A 25,311-nucleotide genomic window follows, 5' to 3' on the forward strand; every position below is an offset into this window, starting at 1 on the left:
CGATAAGACGTGGGTATGCAAATCCTCAAACATCTCTTAGGTTGATTAAACTGTTTTGGTTTGTCCTTTTTTTAAAAAAAAAAAAACTCAAATCCTTCTAGGAATACTGGCTAGTGTTCTATTGGTTTAAAATGTACTAATTTCCTAATCAGGTATTAATTGCATCAAATGAAAGCAAAATTTCCCACCCAGAGCTTCTAAGCGGAAGTCTCTGTCGACCAGAGGCCCCGCCCCCACGCAACCACGCCCCGCCTTCCGTTCATACCACCTCCAGGGCGGGCGTCCGACACTCAGCGGAAGTGACGTAAGGCAGCCGCCGGAGGTGTCGGTGTGTTGCGCGACTGGGCCTTGGAGTGGAGTGGGGCCTCTTCCTGGGAATTTACCACTATGTCGATCGAAATCGAGTCTTCGGAGTGAGTCCTGCTGTGGCTGATGTTCGCGGCGTGGCAGGGGCCGGGAAGTTAATGGTGGGAGTGGGGTGGAGGTTACTCATGGGGAGGCGTGCGAGGGACTAAGGAATGAAGGGCTGTTTCCTTAACCACAGAGAAGCTTCTTGGATACAGCTGTCTCAGAGGTGGGCCCACAGGAAGGAAGCAACTAGACACACGAAGCCCAAAGCCCCACGGGAGGCGGCGCGGGGCTGAGAAAAGGCACACTTTGCAGACTTGGTTTTAATCTTTGCTTTTCTCTGCTTAACACTTACCTCCCAGTATTGGTGTTTGCTGCCTCCTTGCAACCCTTGGACTGTAAGGTGTCTATGGGCTTCTTTTCCTTGTAGTCCTAGTGCTTAGCACTCTCTGTTACTGCTTTACGAATGAACGAACAACTAGCCCTTTTTATCAGATTCAGTCTGGCGCTGAATTTTGGTTTGTCTGCGAGTTCTGCATAGTCAAAAAGAAGAGACAGAATCTGGAGATTGGCCTGAACAATGATAGTTGGTGGGGGAGCGAGGCGGGGAAATGATGAGTGACTGAAATGGTGGACATTTCCAGGACTTCACCTTCCACCTGTCCTTGCGAAAACTTAAAAATTAAATTAGCAGACATAACATTTGTGTTCCGAGTGTAAGGGAGAGGACGTATCCTGAAGACATGCATAGGCGGAAGGGAGTTTTTCATTCAATAAACATTAAAGTTTATTATGTTCAGTTCAAGATGCTGGAAGTACAGTAGTGAACAAAATAGACAAAAATCCCTGCCTTTATAGAATGCACATTTTGAATGGGGAAGGCAAACAATAGATGCAATAAGGTAACATAGTAGTAAATATTGTGGAGAAAAATAAAGCAAAGAAGAATGATAAGGCATGCTGGAGATTAAAACTAAGTCAGGGTAACAGCTGGAAAGGACTGCATGCTTTTGGGCTTGAAAGATAGCTGTAACAGCCACTCTTCCAGCCTGGGTCCGGACCCTGCTGTAGCAGCCAGTGCAGCACTGGCTGCTGCTTGTTCTTTTTTTTTTTTAATTTTACTCTAAGCTTTCTTTAAATGTTTTTTTTTTTTTTGAGAGAGAGAGAGAGAGAGAGAGAGAGAGAGAGAGAGATTTAATATTTATTTATTTATTTATTTTAGTTTTCGGCGGACACAACATCTTTGTATGTGGTGCTGAGGATCGAACCCCCAGGCCGCACGCATGCCAGGCGAGGGCGCTACCGCTTGAGCCAGGCCACATCCCCAGCTCTGCTGCTTGTTCTTATCAATAATACATACTATTTAGTAAATACTTTCTGTGCTGAGCATGCTATAACTAGTTTAGTCAATTCTTCTATCAACACTCCAAGACAGGCCTTTTTCTTAACAGATGAGGAAACATGTCACAGTAAATGACAGAATTCTGATTAAAATCCCAGGCTATCTCCAAAACTTAGCTCTCTATTACATTGTGTTTGAAGGTAGTGAATTTGATTTCTGCAGTGGGAAGTATGAGGTCTTTGTGGGGAGGGGAAGAATGCAAAGTAGAAGTCAGTGGAATTGTGCTAAGGAAGATAGTCCCATATTATAATATATATTTTTTCATATTAGAATATTGGAGGTGTAGCCCTGTGTACTTTGTGAAAGAGCCATGAGGGGGAAAAAAAAAAAAAACTTTTGCAGGTAACAGTACTTGGCTCATTTCTGCATGAGTTTTTTTTTTTTTAAAGCCTTTTTTTAAAAAAAAAAATATATATTTTTAATTGTAGTTGGACACAATACTTTATTTATTTATTTTTTTATGTGACGCTGAGGATCCAACCGTGCACCTTACATGTGTGAGGTAAGCGCTTTACCGCTGAGTCACACTCCAGCCCCTCTGCCTGAGTTCTTAAAAAGAGGGTGTTTGCTTTTCCAAGAGGGATATATGCTCAAGAGCCATACTGCCAATTTGGATCCTCATTTTTCCAGTTATTATCTCTGTTATTCAGTCAAATCCTCCAATGTAAATTGGGGATAATAGTGATATCTGTGTCAGAGGGTTGGGATATATTTTTTTTATATTGGTACATATTAAATATTTAGACTAGTGGGTTTCATTGTGGCATGCGTATAGATAATACATGCATCTAACATAATTTTTGGGGTGCTGGGATTATGCCTCAGTGCTAGAGTGCTTGCCTGGCATGTGTCAGGCACTGGGTTCGATCCTCAGCACTACATAAAAATGAATAAATAAAATAAAGATATTGTGTCTGTCTACAACTAAAAAATATTTTTAAAACAAAAATGTAATTTGACCAATTTCATTCCCCAGTACCTCTCTTTGTCATAGGGTTTTTTGAGGAGTAAATGAATATATCTAAAATGGTTTAGAGCAGTACCTGAGAGTAAATACATACTATTGGTTATTGTATTATTATTATTCATTTTCTGGGAAAGGGAATTGATTAAATTCCAATCTGAAGTCTTTACAGCCAGGACATTCTGGCCCTCTATACTAGTGCTGTCCAATACAGATACAGTGGGAGCCACATGCTTACTTTAAAGAAAGAGAAGGAAAACAATGTATCAACACTATTCAGTGATTCCCTCTACCCCTTGCTGGGGACCAAGCTATATTCCCTGCCCTTTAAAAATTTTTGTACTATAAGTAACTGTATTTAATTAAAAACAAATATAAAATACTTATAAGTTATTTCTGTCATATATTGGCAGTGATTATTTATTCTTTTTTTGGAGGTGGGGAGGGTTACCAGGATTGAGCCCAGGGGCTCTTAACCATGAGCCACATCCCCAGCCCCCCAACCCCCTTTTTGTATTTGTAGATGGACAGAATGCCTTTTATTTGTTTATTTAAAAATATTTTTTTTGTAGTTGTGTATGGAAAGCATACATTTATTTTATTTGTTTATCTTTATGTGGTGCTAAGGATAGAACCCAGTGCCTCACACATGCTGGGCAAGCACTCTGCCACTGAGCTATAGCCCCAGCCCCCTAACCCTTTTTATTTTGATACAGAGTCTCGCCAAGTTGTTTAGGGCCTCACTGAGTTGCTGAGGTTGGTTTTGAACTTGCAATCCTCCTGCCTCAGCCTCCCAAGGTTCTGGGATTATGGGTGTGTGCTATGGCGCCCACCTTCTTATTCTTTTAATATGCAGAAATTGTCTTGGTCCTCTTTTTCTTGGGAAATTGGTTCCATGATGTTTTTATTTCACTTTTCTTGAAGATTTGGTAATAAAAACTGTGTTATTTTTCCAAATGTGTAGCTTTATTTATACATACAGTATGACTGTACTTATTTGTGGTCCACAAATCCCCAGTAAGATAATTTTAGTTCATGATTTGTTTTGTTTGTCTTAATGTCAGTGGACCAAAACATCCTCTAATCATTTAGATGATTTTCTATCTATGATTAACATAGGTTTAAAATATATCATGACGGGCTGGGGTTGTGGCTCAGCGTTAGAGAGCTTACTTAGCATGCGCGAGGACCTGGGTTCGATCCTGAGCACCACATAAAAATAAATAAAATAAAGATATTAAAAAAAATATATCGTGAGGCCTAGCATGGTGGTACATGCTTGTAGACCCAGTGACTTGAGGCAGGAGGATTCTAGGTTTGAGGCTGGACACCTTAGCAATACTTTGTCTCAAAATGAAAAATGAAAAAGCTCTGGGAATGTAGCTCAGAAAAAGAATTTTTTTTTTTTCACGAAAAGTGTGCAATAATTATAATGATAAGAATTAATAAGACAGTGGGTTCTGACCTAGGAAATAAGAGTCACATTGATACCAACTCCCTTTTTGACTGTGAGACATTTGGCAAATGATTTCTCCTCGTTGAATTCCAGTTCTCCTTACTCTAGGATGTGGGGCAGGGTTGGGGAGGGGTCCTTTGGAATTAAGATTCTGTGATTTTGTTTTTTTTTGGTTTTGAGGATGAAACTCAGGTGTGCTCTACCACTGAGCTACATCTCTGGCCCTTTTTAAATTTTTTTTCTTTTTGTATTACTTTGAGATAGGGTCTCGCTAAATTGCCAAGGCTGACTTTGATCTTGAGGTCCTCCTGCCTTAGCCTCTCGAGTTGCTGCAATACAGGCATGTGCCACCACACTTAGCTGATTCTACAATTTTTTTGAAATTTTATTCACATGATAAAGAGATCGAAAGTAGATGAAGGAGGACCGTTAAGTAGAGAAATAAGTTGGGGTAGGCTTTACTTTTTTGCTTCTGGTGAGTGAGGATTCCTGAACTGAATGACTTGCTTTCTTTCAGTGTGATCCGTCTGATCATGCAGTACCTGAAGGAGAACAGTTTACATCGGGCATTGGCCACCTTACAGGAGGAGACTACTGTGTCTCTGAATACTGTGGACAGCATTGAGAGTTTTGTGGCTGACATTAACAGTGGTCATTGGGATACTGTTCTACAGGCTATACAGTCCTTGAAGTTGCCAGACAAAACCCTTATTGACCTTTATGAACAGGTAAGAGTGATGATGCTGCTGATCTCCATGTATTGGTTTGTTGTGGGATGGCCCCCTGTCTTTCAAGTATAAGCATTCATTCCTTTAAACACTATAGGGCTATAACTGCCTGTAAAACTTACACTTCAAGGCTTGACAGTGTCTTTCTTTCTTGAAAAACTCAAGATTTTCCAAAATTGAAATTCTTCCCTTTTTTTGGTTTTGTTTGTGATACTTGTAATTGAATCTAGGGTCTCACATGTGCTAGGCAAACACTCTCACTGACCTATATACCTGTCCCTTTAAATTTTTTTTTTTTTAATTTTGAGACAGAGACTCACTGCTTGCCTACTCGGCCTTGAATTTGCCATCTTCCTCCTTTAGCATCCCAGGTAGCTGAGATTATAGATGTGTGCCACTGTGCAATCTGAAATTATTTCTTAAGTTATCATTAAATGAATTATTAAATGAACTATTCTGATACCAACTGCTGTACTGTGGCTTAATTCTGTCCTAACACCTGTAATTAACACAGACTCCATAAGTTAAATGCCGATTCTACAATTTTTTGGAAGTTTTTCTCACATGATAAAGAGATGGAAAGTTGATAAAGGAGGACCATTAAGTAGAGAAATAAGCTGGAGTAGGCTTTACTTTTAGGCTTCTGGAGAGTGAGAATTCCTAAACTGAATGACTTGCTTTCTTTCTTCCACAGGGTTGTCCTCACTTCAGATACTAGCTACACTTTGGGGGTCTTCAGGCCACCCATGCTTTTGATGAAATGGCTGTAAATTTTAGGGTTCTTTTGACATGGTCAGGCTTGATAACTCACTAGAGCTAAGAAAAACTCTATACTTAATGATTATAGTTTTATCATTAAGGATACAGATAAGAAGCAGCTGAATGAAGAGACCTTCAGTGCAAAGTCTGAGGGGGTTCTGATTGTATAGCTTTTGAGCTATCCCTGTGGAATTGGGGCATACCACCAACCTGGCATGTCAGTGTGTTCACCAAGCAGGAGATTCCATTGAATTATTTATTGGGGCTTCACTATGTGGAAATGATTGATAATTAAGTCTCCAGCCCCAATTTTCAGTACTCCTTGTCTCCAGAGGTTGGGTAGGCTCAAAGTCTTAACCTTCTAGTTACATGGTTGGTCTTTCTGGTAACTGGTCCCTATCCTGAGCCACTGCCTTAGCACAAACTCCAATGTGATTCAAGAAGCCATGAGCTGGTATGGTGGCGCACACCTGTGATCCCAGTGGCTTGGGAGGCTGAGGCAGGAGGATCTTGAGTTCAAAGCCAGCATGGTTCTGAGCAACTCAATGAGACCCTGTCTCTAAATGAAATACAAAATAGGGCTGGGGATGTGGCTCAGTGGTGGTCGAGTGCTCCTCAATTCAGTCCCTGGTACTGTCTCTCCCCGTGCCCCCCCAAAGGACCCTATGAGTAACAAAGATACTCCAGTCACTGGCAAAATGCCAAGGATTTTAAGCTAGGATCCTAGGACAAAAATCAAATTATTACATATTAAGAACACACAAGGGTTAGGGTTGCAGCTCAGTAGTGGAGCGCTTGCCTAGCATGTGTGAAGTTTGATCCTCAGCACCATGTAAAATAAAGGTATTATGTCCATCTGCCACCAAAAAGAAAAGAAAAGAAAATACACAAGCAGCTGGATGTAGTGGTGCATGCCTTTAATCCCAAAGACTTGGGGGAGGCTAAGGCAAGAGATTTACAAGTTTTATGCCAGCCACATTAATTTAGTGAGACCCTGTCTCAAAATAAAATAGGGCTGGGGATATAACTCGGTGATAAAGTACCCCTGGGTTCAATCCCTAGTACCAACAAACAAATACCAAAACAAAAATGCACGCACAAAAAAAAAAAAAAAAAATCTTACAAAATAAGAATTGACAAGAAGGGAATAACCATTAGTTTTTTGTTGTGTAGGAAAACAGAAAAACAGAACAGAATGGATTTTCTGGAAATAAGATTATAGTATTGTTTGAAGTAAAAATAGAATAATTGATTTGTTTCTTTATAATTCACATAAGTTCAGTAATTCCCCAAAGAAAGTTTTAGTAACTGGAGAAAGTTTCTCTGGAGCCCATGGAGGTATTCCTACCTTTAGTTTGCTTTTTCTTTTCTTTTTTATGGTACTTTTCTTTTTTCTGCCTCTGAGTTATATCCCCAGACCTTTTTATTTTGAGATGGTCTTTCTGAGTTGCCCAAATTGGACTTGACCTTGAAATGGTCATGGCTCAGCCTCCTGAATCACTGGGATTATAGGTATGCACCACCATAAACTTGCCCACCTTAATTTTTTTTTTTTAGTATATATACTATGAGCAAGAAGGCTGAGAAGAGATTAGCAGATAAAAATGAAAGGTGGAGTTTGAAGAATTGAAGTTGTTATTTATAGTTATTTTAATTGTCCACTAAAAACTACTAATGAAAAGGAAAAGGGGCATTTCCCAGTATTGGATATCATTTGGGCAGGCTGTGTATGTGGGAGAAATTTAACTGGGGAATTGAAATATTTATAACAATGTGTTGAAACATCCATTTTCTTTCCATTATCCAGGTTGTTCTGGAATTGATAGAGCTCCGTGAATTGGGTGCTGCTAGGTCACTTCTGAGACAGACTGACCCTATGATCATGTTAAAACAAACACAGCCAGAGCGGTATATTCATCTGGAGAACCTCTTGGCAAGGTCTTATTTTGATCCTCGTGAGGTATGACTGTGGTAATGAAAATAAATTTGTTAACTGAAAATATAAAATATGCAATAATGTGGTCTTTTATTTTTAATAATTTATTAGACACTTTGTGGTTTTGATTTAATTTTTGAGAATGATGCTTTTCTGTTTATATGTTGACTGAAAAATGTGCATATGTTAAAGAAAATAGTCCTGTTCAGTTTTCTGAGTATTTGAGGGTCTTTTCTGTATACACATCATCATTTTTGAGGATTGTGTGTTGGTTAGTAAAGAAACAACACAATTAGCCAGGTAAGGTGGTACATACCTGTAATCCCAGCTGCATGGGAGGCTGAGGCTGGAGGATTGCAAGTTCAAGTTGTCAACCACATCAACGTAGTGAGTTCCTGTCTCAAAATAAAAGAAAAAGGCCCTGTTTCAAAATAAAAAACAAAAAGGTAGAGCACCTCTGGGTTTTATCCCCCGTACATAAATGAATAAATTTTAAAAATGAATTTCATAAAAACACAAAAAAGGAGCAAAAAATTTTGTTCTGATGTCATTTCCACATTAGCCCAAGTACTTATCTGGCCCTGAAATGCTGCCAGACTGATGGATGTTCACTGAACATTTGTGTCCCTTGCCCCTGACAGTTGCAGTTTACGTCTAGCCTCTTCCATTCTCAGAAAGCTTGTGCTTTTGCCTTTGAGCTGATTATGTCTTTTTTTTTTGGTAGTGGTGATTGAATCTAAAAGTGCTTTACACCGAATGACATCCTCAGCCCCTTTATTTTTTATTTTGAGGTAGGGTCTTGCTGAGTTGCTTAGGTGCTCACTAAATTGCTGAGGCTGGCTTTGAACTTGTGATCGTCCTGCCTTAGCCACTCAGTTGCTGGGATTAAGGCATGCACCATCACACCCAGCATAAATATCTTATTCTTCTAAAACATTTTTTACTTATGTAGGGATGTGTGTGACAAATACCCCTAACCTTCCATAGAAGATTGTCAAAAGGAAGAATTTAATAAGTACTGGATAATAGAAAATTAAAGTAAGCTTACAGAAACCATGAAAATGAAAGAAGGAGTTTTTTGACTACCAGGACAGAATTTATGTTAGGGAAGTGGTGAAATGCTTCTGATCTAGGTGTTGTTAGATTAAAGTAAATTTCTAAAGAATATAAAAAAGGGCTGAGGGTATAGCTCGGTGGTAGAGTGCTTGCTTGACATATGCAAGGCCCTGGGTTCAATCCTATGTACTGAAAAAAAAAAAAAAAAAAATTCTTGACCCTGAAAAGTTTTAAAAATTGTTAAAACATCTCTTGCTCTGACATGGTTTATCTGGACTCTTTTTTCAGAAATAACAGTGTGGATTATTTGACATCTTCAGTTCTCTTACCTCAAACTTTTGAAATGCAAGTGGGCAGAATTAGGAAGCCATTAAAAAAAAAACAACAACAAACTAAATTGGTTTAATTAATTCTCTGTTTACCTGGGTAGTTTCTTTTCATGTTTCCCTTTTTGAATGTTTTTGCTGTTTTAAATAAGCACATTCGTGTCTTCTTGTTTCTTGGTAATAATGCCACCTCTTCTCCTTTTTTTTAGGCATATCCAGATGGAAGTAGCAAAGAGAAGAGAAGAGCAGCAATTGCCCAGGCCTTAGCTGGGGAAGTTAGTGTGGTGCCTCCATCTCGTCTCATGGCATTGCTGGGACAGGTAATTAAATACCCATAGAAATGAAATTACTGTGAACTTCTCATACTGTTTCCTGTATGTAAGATATATGTCTGAGCTAAAGAAATCAGACACCATAAGAATTGGGCACTACTTGGCATTTGCAGATAAATGGATGGAGTTGGAGAATATCATGCTAAGTGAAGTAAGCAATCCCAAAAAACCAAAGGCTGAATGTTCTCCCTGATTAGTGGATGCTGATCCATAATGGGAGTGTGGGGGGTGGCATGGGAAGAATGGAAGAACTCTGATTGGGCAAAGGGGAGGGAGAGGAGGGGAAGGGACATGGGGGTAGGAAAGATGGTGGAATGAGAATAATTACCCTAGGTAGGTACATGTATGACTGCACATATGGGCAACTCTATATTGTATACTACCAGAGAAATGAGAAGCTGTGCTCCATTTGTGTGTCAGCAGCTGTGTTAGGCCACCTTTCCCCTTCCTGGGAGAGGCAATGTCATTTAGTGGTTAAGAACATAAACTCTGGGCTGGGATAAAAAAATAAAAAAGCTCTAGTGTCAGAATTCGTGTGACCATAGGTTGAACATATTATCCTGTCTGGGATATCTTTGATGATTCTGTTGATCAATATGCCAAGATATCAGGTGCAAGTGAGAACTGTCCTGGGGAAATTGGAATAAATGGTCACTCTGGGTAGAATCCAAGCTCACTCACCAGCTATATGGTCTTGGCGAGTCACAGCTATTCTGATCTCATTCTTTGTGGTGGTGTAGTAAAGATTAAATGAGATAATGCTCTTGAAGTACTTCATATGTTGCCTGGCACCTAATAAATAGTAAATGGTAGCTGCTGGTGATGTTTTTTTTTTAAATAGTAGTAGTGGTATTTTTAACATTAAATATTAATGCATATTAAGGTAGGATCTTTAGATCAGCCAGATGGTAATCATTGTTGAGGACTTATGGCTTATTAGCATTGTTGTTATTATAAAACGACCTAGAATAATAGATGTTTTACAAATAGCAAAGATCACCAGTGAATAGGGATAAAAATAGCTTCTTTATGCTAAATCTGCATTTTGAAAGGACCAAAAATCTTATCACTTATATGTAGTGATTTTTTTCTTTTTCGGATATGAGTATATGGTGCTGGGAATTGAATTACAGACCTTGCCCATGCTAGGCAAGTACTTTGCCACTGAGCTACACCCCCACCCTAGGCTTGTGTTGATTTTGAGGTTCAGAGTTAGGCTTCTTTTTCCTCTTTAATTAATTGACACAAAAAATTATACATACTTATGGGGTAACTTGTGATATTTAGATACATCTATACATTGTATAATGTTCAAATCAGGGTAAACATATCTATCTCTTCAAGTACTTACTGTTTCTTTATGGTGAAAACATTTAAACTCCTAGCTTTTCTTTTCCTTTTTAAAATTTCTTCTTTTGTGATGCTGGGGATAGAATCCTGGGGCACTTGATCCCTGGAGCTATATCTGTAGCTCCCCAGCTCTGTTTGTTTTGTTTTGTTTGTTTGAGATAGGGTTTTCCTAAGTGGCCAAGGCTAGTCTGGCTTCAAACTTTGGATCCCTCTGCTTCAGTCCCCAAGACACTGGAATTATGGGTGTGTGCCACCACATCTGACTTTTTTTTTTTTTTTAAATATTTATTTTTTAGTTATAGTGGGACACAATACCTTTGTTTTATTTATTCATTTTTATGTGGTGCTGAGGGTCAAACCCAGGGCCTTGCACGTGCTAGGCGAGTGCTCTACCACTGAGCCACAACCCCCACAGCCCCACACTTCTTATAGCATTTTTTAAATATAGAGCAAATTACGATTATCTGTAGTCACCCACAGTTAATAGAACATGGGAACTTCTTGTGTCTAGGTTTTTTGGTGCTGGGGATCAAACCTGTGACTTTGAGCATGCTAGACAAACACTCTACCACTGAGCTGCATCCCTAGCCCTACATTAAGAGTCTTAACCATTCGTGTTCTGTTTTTTGGATTCAGAAATTTTTCTTCTAGAAATATACTCAGTGGGGAAATATACTCTGTCTTATATCCAGAGATTCAGTGCAGCATTATTTAGATGAGAAAAAAGTTGGAAGCAGGGCTGGGGTTGTGGCTCAGTGGTAGAGTGCTTGCCTCACATGTGTGAGGCACTGGGTTTGATCCTCAACACCACATAAAAAAACAAAGTTTTTTGGAAAGAAAACAAAGTTGGAAGCAGTGTAAATGTCCACTAATATATTGATTAAGTAAACCCTGAAACATCCACTAGACAGGGTATCACACAAGGTATAACAATCCAGTGATAGTTATGTCATAGTGTGATCTGATGATAGCTGAAAACAAGAGAATATAAAATTAACTGTTGCTGTGTTTAAATATTTGGAACTTTGGGAAGTTTCTGTTTTCCCAATTTTGTTTATAATAAAAGAGTTGCTCATGTAAGGAAAGTAGGTATTGAATTGATGGACTTGTTGGTTCTTAGAGTGCCCTCCCTGCCTGTGTTCTTAGACACACTGAAAAACACAGTTTATGTTGTGTTTGGATGGCCAAAGACTGCTGGGGTCTGGAAGACTCAGTTTCCTCTGGACCTCATCACTACAGGCTTGGTTTTTATCTGAGTTTTCATGCCCAGACTTTAAAAGCACCTAAATGGATTGCTGAACTTTCTTTTTTCATAGGCACTAAAGTGGCAGCAGCACCAAGGGTTGCTTCCTCCTGGTATGACCATAGATTTGTTTCGTGGCAAAGCAGCTGTCAAAGATGTGGAAGAGGAAAAGTTTCCTACACAGCTGAGCAGGCATATTAAGGTAAGATCTTTAATCAGCCAGATGGTAATCATTTGCAGAGTATTTATGGCTCAGCTAAACCCTATGTCAGGAGCTTGGTACTGGGGAGGTGAACTCAATCTTCTACTCTGACAGCACTCAAGTTTACTTTTCATGTTCACTGAGGTACTGCTTTGTCTTAGTAGCGGCATAGTTCAGAAGTGTAACCAAGTGGACATATTGGTATATTATTTGACATCTGGCCCATCATCTGCCTTTGCATTTCTTCTCATGAAACCTGCATTTGGAAGAATGGTTAATTCCTTGTTTAAGCCTGGGACAAACTGAACTTTCTATATACTTGTCTTATTAAATATTTGTGTTTTTGTCTGGTGCCTGTCAGGCAAAGTGCCAGTTGTGGGGTTATGAAGTGGGCTTATGTCTAATTCTGATTCTTTTTTTGTGTGTGTGTGTGTGTGTGTGTGGTGCTGGGGATTGAACTCCAGGCCTCATACATGATAGACAAGTGCTCTACCACTGACCTTCATCTGAGTCCTTATTTTAAAATTTTAATCTGGTACTTTTCTAGGAAAAAGCATAATCAAGTAATTGCTGCAGTTCCCAGAATTATAAATATATGTTACCTTAGCATTTCCTTTATATTACATTTTCTCTCTGGGTTTTTGCTCAAAAACTTATTATTTCTCTTATTATGAATCAACATGGTTTTACATTGAAATTGATTTAAAAATATTTTATATTCTTCAAATCTTTCACTTTGGTTTAGCATTTTGAATTTGTCTTTTCTGGATTATATGTTCTCATTTATATGTAGCATATTTTTGAGAGCACCTTTATCTAACTTGGCTGAAACCTTCAGACAAATATAAATCCATTATAATTATGCCTCTAGATCAAGGTTTTCTGGTATAAATACTTTATTTTTGGCATTGAAAATAAAATCTACAGTAGAGCTTTTCTCTATTCTTCCCATCTGTCTAATGTTCTGTAATTAGTCCTCAATTTGATGAGAAACACATTATCACATGATTAAATGAAGGTTATGAAACAGTGATGGGAAGTTTGTTTGCAAAGTAGTATAGGAAAATATGTTTTTTTATTTTGGAAATAAGAGGTTTTTCTCCAGATGCACAGGAACATATTAGGTCATAGTAAGTTGAATGTGAGAGATATACTAAAGAAGCTGATCTAGCAAAAACTATGGTCTGAATTAACAAGATTATTTGTTCTAAATACCCTGTTAAAATAGTTTTTTTCCTTTTTTCTTTCAAAATAACAATCTCATAATTAGAAACCTATCTATCAGCTCCCTCTGTTCAGGTATAGATACTTCCCTCTAGTATTCCATAATATGGACCAGCTATGATTATATGCAAGGTTAAAATGGGAATTGTTTTTTAAGTTCACTAGATAAAAATGCATGTTTTATGTTTCATTTGAAACAGTTTGGTCAGAAATCACATGTGGAGTGTGCTCGATTTTCTCCAGATGGTCAGTATCTGGTCACTGGGTCTGTTGATGGATTCATTGAAGTATGGAACTTTACTACTGGAAAAATCAGGAAGGTAAAGTATTTTAAATATGTAAACTAATTTTCCCAGTTGAAGAATTACTGATTTTGAATTATCTATGCCTTATTTCTAATTATCTATGTGTTTTTCCTCAGGCTGATTATTTTCTTTTTCTTTCTTTTTTTTTAAAAAAATATTTATTTACTTGTAAATGAAAACACAGTATCTTTATTTATTTTTGTGTGGTGCTGAGGATTGAACCCAGTGTCTCACACATGTGAGGCAAGTGCTTTACCACTGAGCTACAGCCCAGGCTGATTATTTCTAAGACATAGATTATTTGAAGAAGGTTCTGTATGTAATGCATGTGTAGTACTTTAGTGATTTAAAATCCTTTTGAAGTTTTTTTGCTTTTATTTTTGTAGTGCTTGGGGATTAAACCTAGGACCTCAAACCTGCTAGACAATTACTGTACCACTGACCTATATCCCCAGCCCTTATTCTTTTGATACAAGTTCTTGCTAAATTGCTAGGCTGGCCTGGAACTTGTAGTTGTCCTCCCTTAGCCTCCCTAGTAGCTGGGATTACAAGCCACACAATAATTTTAATTAAACTGTAAATTTATTATTAACAAAAGGGAGGACCTGTGTTAGCTATAGTTGCTTACCTATTATTTTTATATATACATTTAAATAAATTGACTTGTTACATATATAATGTGTATGTGTGTGTGTGTATATGTATATATATATGTATAATTATTATTTTTGCTATGCTAAGTAAGAATTTAACCTAGGGCTTCATACATGGTAGGCAAGCACTCTACCACTAAATGACATCCCCAGCCCAAAACTTATATTTTAAATGGGTAATATGTTCATCTGATAACACATTTAAAAAAAAAACAGAATAAGTTTATTTAAGAGTTTTATTCCCATCCATGCCCCTTAACCAGTCAGTTTTCTTTGTACCAGGTAGGGTTTCCAGTTTCTGGTGTAACCTTCCCAGAATATTCTATATTTGTGCAAGCAGTTACTTAATATATTTCCATTTTTAAAAAATACAGATGGTAGCATATATATATATATATATATATATATATGTATATACACACACTGTTTTATGCCTCTTATTTTTCCCTTTATAGTATATCTTGCAGATAATTGCTGGTATTATATTTCATTGCATGGATTGAACCATATTTAAGATTGTTTTCAGTTTAACATAATATTTTTAAAAATATTTTTTGATGTGATTTAAAAAAAATATACCTTTATTTATTTATTTATGTGGTGCTGAGGATCGAACCCAGTGCCTCGCATATGCTAGGCAGCGCTCTACTGCTGAGTTGCAACCCAGCCCCAATTTAACGTAATTCTATTTCTCTTATTATGAATCAACATGGTTTTACATGTGAAAAGCTAGCAGTGTTTCTTATTCTGTGAAGTCTGTTAATATCCTTTACTCATTTTTCTGTTGGACATTTTAAAAATTGATTTGTAGGAGCCCTGTGTATTGAGGAACTCAGAATATGCATTGCAAATATTTTGGCTTTATATTTTAATTTTGCTTATGGTTTTGTTTTACAGATGAAATTTTTCCATCTTTTCTCCTACAAGTTCTTCTAGTATTTTTATGATTTATATTTAGTGTTTGACTCATTGGAAGAATTTGTTAAGGATAAAATTGGTATAGATCCAACTTAATGTTTTTCTCAAATAGCTATTTATTGACTTTTATCCTTTGATTTATTTTATTTTATTAATAGTTATTTTTTAGAAGTAGTTGGACACAATACCTTTATTTTGTTTATTTATTTTTATGTGGCACTGAGGATCAAACCCAAGGCCTCACACATGCTAGATGAGCACTCTACCGCTGAGCCATAATCCCAACCCCTGTTCATTGATTTAAAATGTCTTTAACATATTCTAAGTTCTATTCCACAGGTAGTGGATTTGTGAGTGATTTTCACTTTGTACTTTACATAGTAGTTTGCCTTTTTTTTTTCTTACTTTATAGTTAGAAAAAACAGCAATTAAAAAAAAGGATATTTCTGTTGAACAATAAAATATGATAAAAGAAGCATCACAAATAACATAGTCAGCAAATGGTTTTAGGAAAAGGAGTTGACACTTTGGAGGAAAATATTTTCTTTTTCATGTCATTACTCAAAGTAGTAAATTCAGGTTTATTAAAGATGTAAAATATGAAACTATAGAGTAATTTTGCCTTGAAAAGATTAGTAAACAGACTAGGGTATTTTGTTGGCTTTTTTTTTTTTTTTTTAAAGAGTGGAGGGTCTTGGGCTGGGGATGTGGCTCAAGTGGTAGCGCGCTCGCCTGGTATGCGTGCGGCCCAGGTTCGATCCTCAGCACCACATACAAACAAAGATGTTGTGTCCGCCAAAAACTGAAAAATAAATATTAAAAATTTGAAAAAAAAAAAAAAAGAGTGGAGGGTCCTGCTTTGTTTCAGGCTGATGTAGAACTCCTGGGCTCAAGCAGTCCTCCTGCCTCAGCTTCCTGAGTAGCTGGGACTACAGGTGTGTACCACCAAACCTGGCTTATGTTGGCATTTTTTACAGTATTAGTTTGTATTGTGTAAAACTATTTATTCCCGGCAGTATCAGTTGTTCATTAGAAATGCACACACAGCACTGTTATCTGCTTTGGAGGATTAGAGTGGATGCGTTTCATTTTCCTGTTTCTAGTGAGTTTCTAGAGACCCAGGTCTACTGGGATCTTGGCTTCTGTGTTATTTTGATAACTACTATCTATCATTTCCTTTAGGATCTTAAGTACCAGGCCCAAGATAACTTCATGATGATGGATGATGCTGTTCTCTGCATGTGTTTCAGTAGAGATACAGAAATGTTAGCAACCGGAGCCCAAGATGGAAAAATCAAGGTATGGATTAGTGACACAAGCTCTTATATATATGTAGACATTTTGAGACTTTTGTAATGGGGTAATGCCCTACACATTATATTCAGCAACTTATACAGCATTAACTTTATGCTAATCACTGTATTTTTTGTTTATTCCTAATAATAACTCTTCTTGGGGTGGTTCAGTGCTTAAGGTCACACAGTAGATGAGTGATAGCTTTCGGACTTTAGTCCTAACCTGTTCATGCCTTTCGGTCATACCACTCTATTTTACTGTGTATGATATATTGTATTTGATTTTTTCTAGTGGATGGTAGATAGCCAGTTAGCTGTGGTTTGTATTTAATTGCTAGTAATACACCCTGTCCTAGATAAAAATACAGAAATGATCTCTACTAAGTGGATTTAGAGTCTAAATTTTTGTTTAAATAATTTATAAGGAGAGAGTTTCAAGTTACAAAGGATTCAGTTATCATTGTATTACAAGAGCCAAACATATCATATTCAGCTATTAGCATGCATTTTTAATGTTGTTTTAGTACATTAGTGAACATTGCATCTTGCTTGGTTCTGTGGGCTATGATGGGGTATTATTTACAACTTTTTTTATTCTTTTTTAAAATAAAGGTCTGGAAGATTCAGAGTGGACAGTGTCTAAGGAGATTTGAAAGGGCACACAGTAAAGGTGTTACTTGTCTGAGTTTTTCTAAGGATAGCAGTCAAATCCTTAGTGCCTCTTTTGACCAGACAATTAGGTAAGTAAGAATCCCAAAACTACCTTTGCTTTGCTTTGATGTGATGAGGTTACAGAGGAGACTTCATTAGTATGGGATGATAGGGAAAGTTAGGGCATGAGAGCCTTCTTTTGCCCAAAATACAGGTAACATAATAGTATTCATAGTAGTATTCTTCTGTCAATTTGAGTTCTTCCCTTCAATCCCCAGAAGAGAGTTTTGAAAGGGTGTCTAAGGAGAGTGTTTGACTTTTTTTTTAATAACACAGAAGCCAAGACCCAAGTGGACCTCGGTCTCTAGAAACTCACTAGAAACAGGAAAATGAAATGCATCCACTCTAATCCTCCAAAGCAGATAACAGTGCTGTGTGTGCATTTCTAGTGAACAACTGATACTGCTGGGAATAAACAATTTTACACAATACAAACTAATATTGTAAAAATTGCCAACATAAGCCAGGTTTGGTGGTACAAATCTGTAGTCCCAGGAAGCTGAGGCAGGAGGACTACTTGAGCCCAGGAGTTCTACATCAGCCTGGAACATAGCAAGACCCTCTACTCTTTGGGGGGGAAGAAAAAAAAAAGCTAACACTCTAAGGGTGTTTCATGTTTCTAAGTGTGGTCTGTGGACCCACCTGCATCATCACTTTAGTGAGCCAAGGCCTGTTACAAATAGATTCCTGGGACCCGAGTTTTTAGAGGTCTAACCCTGAACAGAAGCTTGTGGTATCATTACATTTTCCCCTAGTCTCTCTGTGTAATTTGTTTTGGTTTTGTTTCATGGTTTATACCATTTACGTAGTTGCATAGCTCTCTTTCTTCACTTAATATTATAAGTTTCTATAGTTCATCTGAAATGCATTCAACATTTACTTGGCCCCAACCATAAAATATAGAATATTAATTTTTCTTTACATTTTCTTTTATTGGTGATAGAATTCATGGTTTAAAGTCTGGGAAAACCCTGAAAGAATTTCGTGGCCATTCCTCCTTTGTTAATGAAGCAACATTTACACAAGATGGACATTATATTATTAGTGCATCCTCTGATGGCACTGTAAAGGTTAAGTATTTGCTACTGGTTCATTTTGTCATGTTATAATTTATTTATTTTTAAAAATCTTTGTCCTTTGAGAAGATTGCAGTGGTGATAATGTTGATGATGGTAGAGTAAATCTCTTTACTAGCTGTTTTAGTCAGAACCACAGTTGAGTCTGAGCCAGGAGTAATATTCTGTGGGTAATCCTTATTGGCATGAGGAGCCTAAATCTCATATCTATAGTCCAAACAGATTTTATCATATGTAGAGAAAGAGGAAATATGTGGACTTGCGTGATTTTGCATTCATAGGTACAGCTGTTGAATCTGTCATGCTGTAATATGGCCCATCCCAACCATTCAAATGCACAAGACTCAGTAGCCAAATGTATAGATCGCTTTTTGTTACACAGCTTTATCCTACACCAGGCCACCACATTTAGTGTCTACCTTACAGCATTTTTAGAGGACTAGGGGAGGTATAGAGTAGAGCTAAACTCCCTCTTACATACTTATCCACTGCTGTTAGCTCTCAGCTGAAAGTAATCGAGCTCTAGTATCTTAAAAGATTTAAAGAGATGGCCTTTTTTTTACAGGAAAAGATGAAAAACTGAAGTAGAAAATTGTCTAGAGATTTGAGATACTCCTTTATATTCTGGACTTACTGCTCTTAAGTTGCCTTATATAAGTGAGTGCTTTGTTGGTAGAAGATTTTTAACAAAAGCACTTATATGTCAGACTACCTTCTGAAATAGTTTGTTCTTGTTTGAGAATTGAACAAGAGACTTGAAGATAGGTCTACTCTCCCTTGGGATGGATGGGGAAACATACAACTCTCAGCGCTTTAGTTATGGGATTTGCCCCCTTTGTGCTCTGCTTATGGGCCTCACAATTTGTAAATGCCATTGTGAGGTGGCTTGTCTATGCCTCTTTGTTTTGTGGTCTTTCCCCTTAGTTCAGTAGTGATTGGCGTAAAGCATTTCATTGACTTTTTGAACAGAAAAGCCTTAGAACTCTTGCTCCCTTAATTGTTCATTTTTGCTTCAGGCATCTGGGCTTCAGAGAGAAGACTGGGACAAGTGATGGTACACTGGAGCAACTAGGGGGACTATGTCCCTTCTGTTTTGGATATTATTAAACAGCTGTGTTGTGCCACACTCTGTGTTAGTCACAGAGGAAACGTGACACAAATGTGCTTTAGAGGCTTTTATACCTCATTAAATGAATGATGTTGGGACAGTGCCATGCATTCTTGGCACTCCTGTAAGCACATTGCAGATTTCTGGGTTTTCCGATTTAACTCCTTCAGTTCTTAAGAGCCTGGAAGGACAAGGTAAAACCTTGTTGGCTGAGTGGCTCCCTCTTCATGGATCTGTGTGTTTTCTAACATTGTGACTTTTGTTTGATCATTCTCAATACAAGCTATGTGTTAGAATCATTTTTTGAAACTTGAAACTTTATAAAAAGGCCCATACCTGTGCCTCATCCCAGACCTACTGTGAGTTTTGGGATAGGATCCCAAGCTCACGATCCCCTGTTTTATTTATTTATATATAATATACATATATATAATTTAAAAAAAAATTGTAGTCGGACACAATATGCTTTATTTATTTATTTAGTTTTATGTGGTGCTAAGGATCGAATCTTGTGCCTCACATGTGCTAGGCAAGCGCTCTACTGCTGAGCCACAATCCCAGTCCATCCCCTTTGGGTTTTGATATCCGAAGGTAGCTTCTGGTTGTTTATGACATAGCAATGTTGATACATAGCATAGATTCAAAAATACGTGGCTCTGTTAGCTAAGAAAAACTTGTAAGGAAAGTTCATCAGTCGGGGTTTTTTTATAACTTAATTTGTAACTTTCATTTTGTTTATGCCAGTTGATTAACAAAGATGAGTGCTTACTGTATGTATACGTGGCATTACTGGATATTTGTATAAAAATCATAAAAAACATTTTCTTAGTGAATTTTACTCACTTTTAGAACATAATTATTGATTTTATAAGCCATAAAACTTTAGAAATTCTTATACTAAAAAAAGTTTATGCTTTAATTTAAATTTTTGTGTGGTAGATCTGGAATATGAAGACTACAGAATGTTCAAATACCTTTAAATCCCTGGGAAGCACTGCAGGGACAGACATTACTGTCAACAGTGTGATCCTGCTTCCTAAAAATCCAGAGCATTTTGTGGTATGCAACAGATCAAACACAGTGGTCATCATGAACATGCAAGGGCAGGTGAGTACTCAGAAAGTACCTGTGCACAGAACTCAGTTCTGGCCCTCCCTGTAACCAAATAAGGGCTCACCACTTGATTAACCGTATAAGGGGTATTTATTTTTCAGACACTTAAACTATAGCTCTACAAAATTTCTCTGGTGTTTCAAAAATTATTTCCTTCCCTCAGGGTATTTGCATATTTTGCTGTTTCTTTTTCTTCCTTTGGATAAATGAGTCTTTGATCTTTCTTTAAGCCTCATTTAGAATGTCAAGGAAGACTAAGATAACAATCTTTGTCTCCATTAGGGAGATGCAGTGTGGTGTGGATTACCAACTCAGGACATTTCCTAGCTACCACATGAGCTAAAGTGGAACACCAATACCGAGAGAAAGACAACAGTGTTCTCCTATTGTTTATTTCCAACAAGGACACCTATGAGGTTCTAAAGGAATCTCACTTTTTGTGGACTATGAGGTAGTATTAGGGGCATTAGATACATCAAGGTTACTTTTTCAGTTACTTTTTGTGGAGAGTGTAATATCTGTGTCTAGATTCATGGTTTTGCGTGTATTTAGTTGTTCCGGTACCACTTGTTGAAAAGGCTATCTTTGTCACGCATGGTGGCACATGCCTATATAATCTCAGTGATGTGGTAAGCTGAGGCAGGAGGATCATAAGTTTAAGATCAGCTTTAGCAATTTAGCAAGACCCTCAGCAACTTAAAATTAAAAGGGATGTAGCTCAGTGGTAAAAGCATCCCTGGATTTGGTCCCTAATACCAAAAAATGATCTTTTCTCCTTTTTCATAAAGGAGCTTTTGTGCCTTTCTGAAAAATCATTAAACTGTATTTATGTGACCCTACTTCTGGACTCTGATCTGTTCCATTGATCTATTTTTCTATTCTGTTGTCAGTGCCATACTGTTTTGATAACTGAAGCTTTATAATAAGTCTTGAGGTTGGGTAGTGCCAGTCAACTTTGTTCTCCTCCTTCAATACTGAATTGGGCTATTCTGGATCTTTTGACTATTCCATTTAAACTTTAGAATCGTTTTTTCATTATCTACAATAATTTGCTGGGATTTTGATTGGGATTGTATTGAATTTATATGTTAAGTTGGGAAGATATCTTGACCTATTCATGGAATATTTCTTGTTCCTATTCATGGAATATTTCTGTTTAGTTCTTTGATATCTTTCATCAGTCTTATAGTTTTCCTCATATAATCATGTGTATTTTTTTGGTTGTCAATGGATCTTTTATTTATTTATATGCAGTGCTAAGGGTCGAACCCAGGGCCTCACACATGCCAGGCAAGCACTCTACCACTGAGCCACGACTCCAGCTCACTGCATTTTGTTTTATATCTAAGTATTTCCTATTTTTTATATCTAAGTATATCTAAGTATTTCCTATTTTTGTTTTTGGTGCTACTATAAATGGTTTTGCATAAGTTCAAACCCTAACTAACTACCTGGCAACCACTAATCTGTTTTTGTTATAATGTATTTTGCATATGGTATATAAATAAAATCACAGTATATACTTAGCCTTTGAGATTGGTTTCTCTTTTGAAATTGATTTATGATGATTTTAATGTTGCAGAACATAGACTACTTAAGTAAAGTGTTGGAGACAGTTCCATCCTGCATGAGGAAAGCAACACATTTTATTAGAGGATGTTGGAGAACATAAGTCTAAAGCATTGAGAACTAGTGTTATACTGATTTTTAAAATTGTTCTGTGGTAATGAATTTGCTTCAGGGTAATATGGTCAGTAGACCAAAGATCAGGATCTGTGACATGGCTGTATAAATTTGAAGTTCATGTTTGTCACTTACTTTATAGGTAGCTTATCCAATGACTGTTTCCCAGGTAAGAAGATTTAACACATGATGAATAGAATTGGAGCTCTAATTATAAATGATGGTATACCAAGGGGCAAACTAATAATGTAAAAATGTTAGTTTAGTTTTGTCATATTTAGTGCCATTGTGATGGCACATGCCTATAATCCCAACTACTCAGGAGGCTAAGGCAGGAGGATTAAAAGTTTGAGGGCAGCCTCTGCAATTTGGTAGGACTTGTTGTCTCAAACAAGTAAAAGACTGAAGATAGCTCATTGATATAGCTTAGAGTGTCCCTGGATTCAATCCCCAGAACTGTAAGTTATTTCAAAATGTCATTTAAAAAACGTTTAGAATGCTATCCATGGGTGAGCTGCTGCTGATTTAATGTTTTTCTTTTTCTCTTCATTGTTGTCTTTTTGGGATATGGGTGTGCTCTAGATTGTCAGAAGCTTCAGCTCTGGTAAAAGAGAAGGTGGTGACTTTGTTTGCTGTGCCCTCTCTCCCCGTGGTGAATGGATCTACTGTGTGGGGGAGGACTTTGTGCTGTACTGTTTTAGCACAGTGACTGGCAAACTGGAGAGAACCTTGACAGTGAGTATTACTTGATCAGAAGAAATTATGATAACCTTGTCTTTCTAAACTTAGAAGTACACACCATTTCCACACTCTGCTGTCATTGTGAACCTCAGTATAAAAAATGTAATGGGGGCATTTTTACACTAAATAAAATTAAACGTCTATAAATGTGTGGCATTGCCCCTTTTATCAAGTCAAGTCATTCCTTCAGTGACAACCCTGCCTTGCCCCTCAAACTTCAGGTGGAGAGAATGAGAGCATACAAAGAGAAGGAAAGGTATACACTTGTCTAGCCAAATAGTTTTTTCTTGTGGAACCCTTTTGAAGGCACATTATTGTGTATTATATTAATTAAATTGATTAGGAAGTTTTTGAAATTTCTAACTCTCATGATATTAAAGTCAGTACAAAAAGTAATGCCAGCTACTGTAACAGACTTCAAATCTCAGGGGCTTAACATAATAAAAGTTTATTATAACACAATGTAATGTGAGTTGGATAGCTCTTCTCTGTCTTCTAGCTGTGCCATTTGCAATATGTGGCTTCTCAGGATCACTCTTCCATCCCACCCACCCCAGCTCTAGAAGCCTGTAAAGAGTGATTTGTTAAGAGATCTGCATACCCTAATCTGTGCTTTAACTTGTTCCAGGTTCACGAGAAGGATGTGATTGGTATTGCACATCACCCTCATCAGAACCTGATTGCTACCTATAGTGAAGATGGACTCCTAAAGCTCTGGAAACCCTAATTCAGCTTTTCAGAAACTAGCTTGAAAGCATGTGTTTAAGTGAGGATATATTCATGTGTTGCTCTTTTGCTTCTTTAGGCCAGCTTTTCTAAGCAAAGAAATTGTCTGAGTTAGCCATGGAAATAATTTTGTGAAAATTCTTGCCGAAGTAGCAGTTACCCTTTCTAAAAAATATTTTTAAGGTATTAGTTTATCTGCTTCTAACTGGGGCATTCACTTAATGTTTTCATTTATCTTCTTTCTGGAGAGTGAAAATGATATTTCTAGGAAAAAAAATGTACTCCTTTGATTATTTGAAATGCTGATTAAAATGTGCCCCTCCCATCTTAAAACTTGTAAATAAGTATCCCCATATTCAATAGCTTTTTTTTTTCTTTTTTAAAGATGTTAATAAACTTTACACCTTTCTGGAGATCTTGTAAATAAGTGCTCATGTACTTAACATATTTACTTAGGATCAAAAGGTGGGGGTGGGTGTCACGGTGGGAGGAAATAATTGTTATCCTCGAATCTCAAGTCCAGCTTGTTCTTGGGATAGGAGGATAGACTGGTCTGAGAGAGAAAGGTCAGTTGATGGAATAAGGTCTCAGTTTAGTTATGTTCTCATCAGCCCATTCTTGGCTGGCCTTCTTACACATTCAGACCAACTCTAGGGAATATTGTCTCCATCTTCTGGATGGAGCTAGCTGCAGGATCAGTTATGAGAATTCAAAGTCTTGTCATCTCTTTTTTGTGGAGGAAGGTCTAGCATTGAAAATGTGCTGTTTTTAAGAAAACCTAAGATCTAAGACTTACAGAAATCTCTTGCAATGTGCATCTTTACCAGTTAGCTAAAGTAATGCATTTACTCTTGAAAAAACAATTTTACATATGGATACCTTTTTTGTTTCAACAAATATAGGAAACTTCATACATCAGAAGTGCCATATATCTGTGCTAGGCACTTTCAAGAATGTGAAATCTTGTTTCTGTAGGCCTTCTATGCTCCCTTTTAATGTTAGCATTTTTTTTTTCTTTTTTTTGGTACTAGAGACTGAACCCAGGTTTACCATTTCCAGCCTTTTAATTTTTTTTTTTTTTTTCCTGGCACTCAAACCACTGAGCCACATCCCCAGCCCTATTTTGTATTTTATTTAGAGACAGGGTCTGAGTTGCCTCACCATTGCTTAGGCTGGCTTTGAACCTGCAATCTGTCTCAGACTCTCAAGCCGCTGAGATAACAGGCTTATGCCACTTCACTTAGCTGTCTTCAGTACTGGGGATTGAATCCAGGAGTACTCTTCCTGAAGAGTTACATTACCAGCCCCTGGACTTGAACTTGTGATCCTCTTGCCCTGATCAGCCTCCCCAGTAGCTGGGATTAAGTATGTGCCATTGCACCTGACTTCTTATTTAAATACTACTGGGACTGAACCCAGGGCAAATGCTAGATAAATGCTCTACCACTGAGCTACATCCTCAGCACTTTATTTTACCTTTGATTGTTACTTGAAATGCAGTTTGATCCTGTGCTTGGCATGTAATGCTCAATATTGGCTGAATCTGGCACAGCATTAAGAAATCTCTCACATTCTATAACCTATTTCCCTTTTGCCAAAAAAACCTGCAGCTTTTGTCCAAGATGTCATTTTGACATTCAAAAATGCTAGTTGAAA

At 37.4% G+C, this 25,311-nt stretch overlaps 1 protein-coding gene across 2 annotated transcripts; it reads left to right on the forward strand.

The window, feature by feature from the left end:
• Window positions 1-283: 283 nt before the first annotated feature.
• On the forward strand, window positions 284-24,068 carry Smu1 (SMU1 DNA replication regulator and spliceosomal factor). Of its 2 annotated transcripts, none has more exons than XM_015492455.2 (12): window positions 284-413; window positions 4,688-4,898; window positions 7,465-7,617; window positions 9,185-9,295; window positions 11,974-12,102; window positions 13,527-13,646; window positions 16,385-16,501; window positions 17,110-17,237; window positions 18,152-18,278; window positions 20,332-20,499; window positions 22,771-22,923; window positions 23,558-24,068. In XM_015492455.2, the coding sequence occupies exons 1-12, from the start codon at window positions 388-390 to the stop codon at window positions 23,654-23,656; spliced, it is 1,542 nt and encodes a 513-aa protein (XP_015347941.1). In that variant the 5' UTR covers window positions 284-387; the 3' UTR covers window positions 23,657-24,068. The 2 variants fall into 2 exon arrangements, with proteins under 2 accessions (XP_015347941.1, XP_048639471.1); XM_048783514.1 differs by lacking the exon at window positions 284-413 and adding an exon at window positions 504-574.
• The last annotated feature ends 1,243 nt before the right edge of the window (window positions 24,069-25,311 follow it).

This window comes from Marmota marmota, unplaced genomic scaffold (genome assembly GCF_001458135.2).
Source record: "Marmota marmota marmota unplaced genomic scaffold, marMar, whole genome shotgun sequence".
Taxonomy (NCBI): Eukaryota; Metazoa; Chordata; class Mammalia; order Rodentia; family Sciuridae; genus Marmota; species Marmota marmota.

Coding starts and splice junctions, on each gene's coding strand:
- Smu1 (XM_048783514.1), top strand. CDS start 519: ATGAAGGGCTGTTTCCTTAACCACAGAGAAGCTTCTTGGATACAGCTG. Junction 12,103..13,526: donor AGCTGAGCAGGCATATTAAG/GTAAGATCTTTA, acceptor CATTTGAAACAG/TTTGGTCAGAAATCACATGT. Junction 13,647..16,384: donor CTACTGGAAAAATCAGGAAG/GTAAAGTATTTT, acceptor CATTTCCTTTAG/GATCTTAAGTACCAGGCCCA.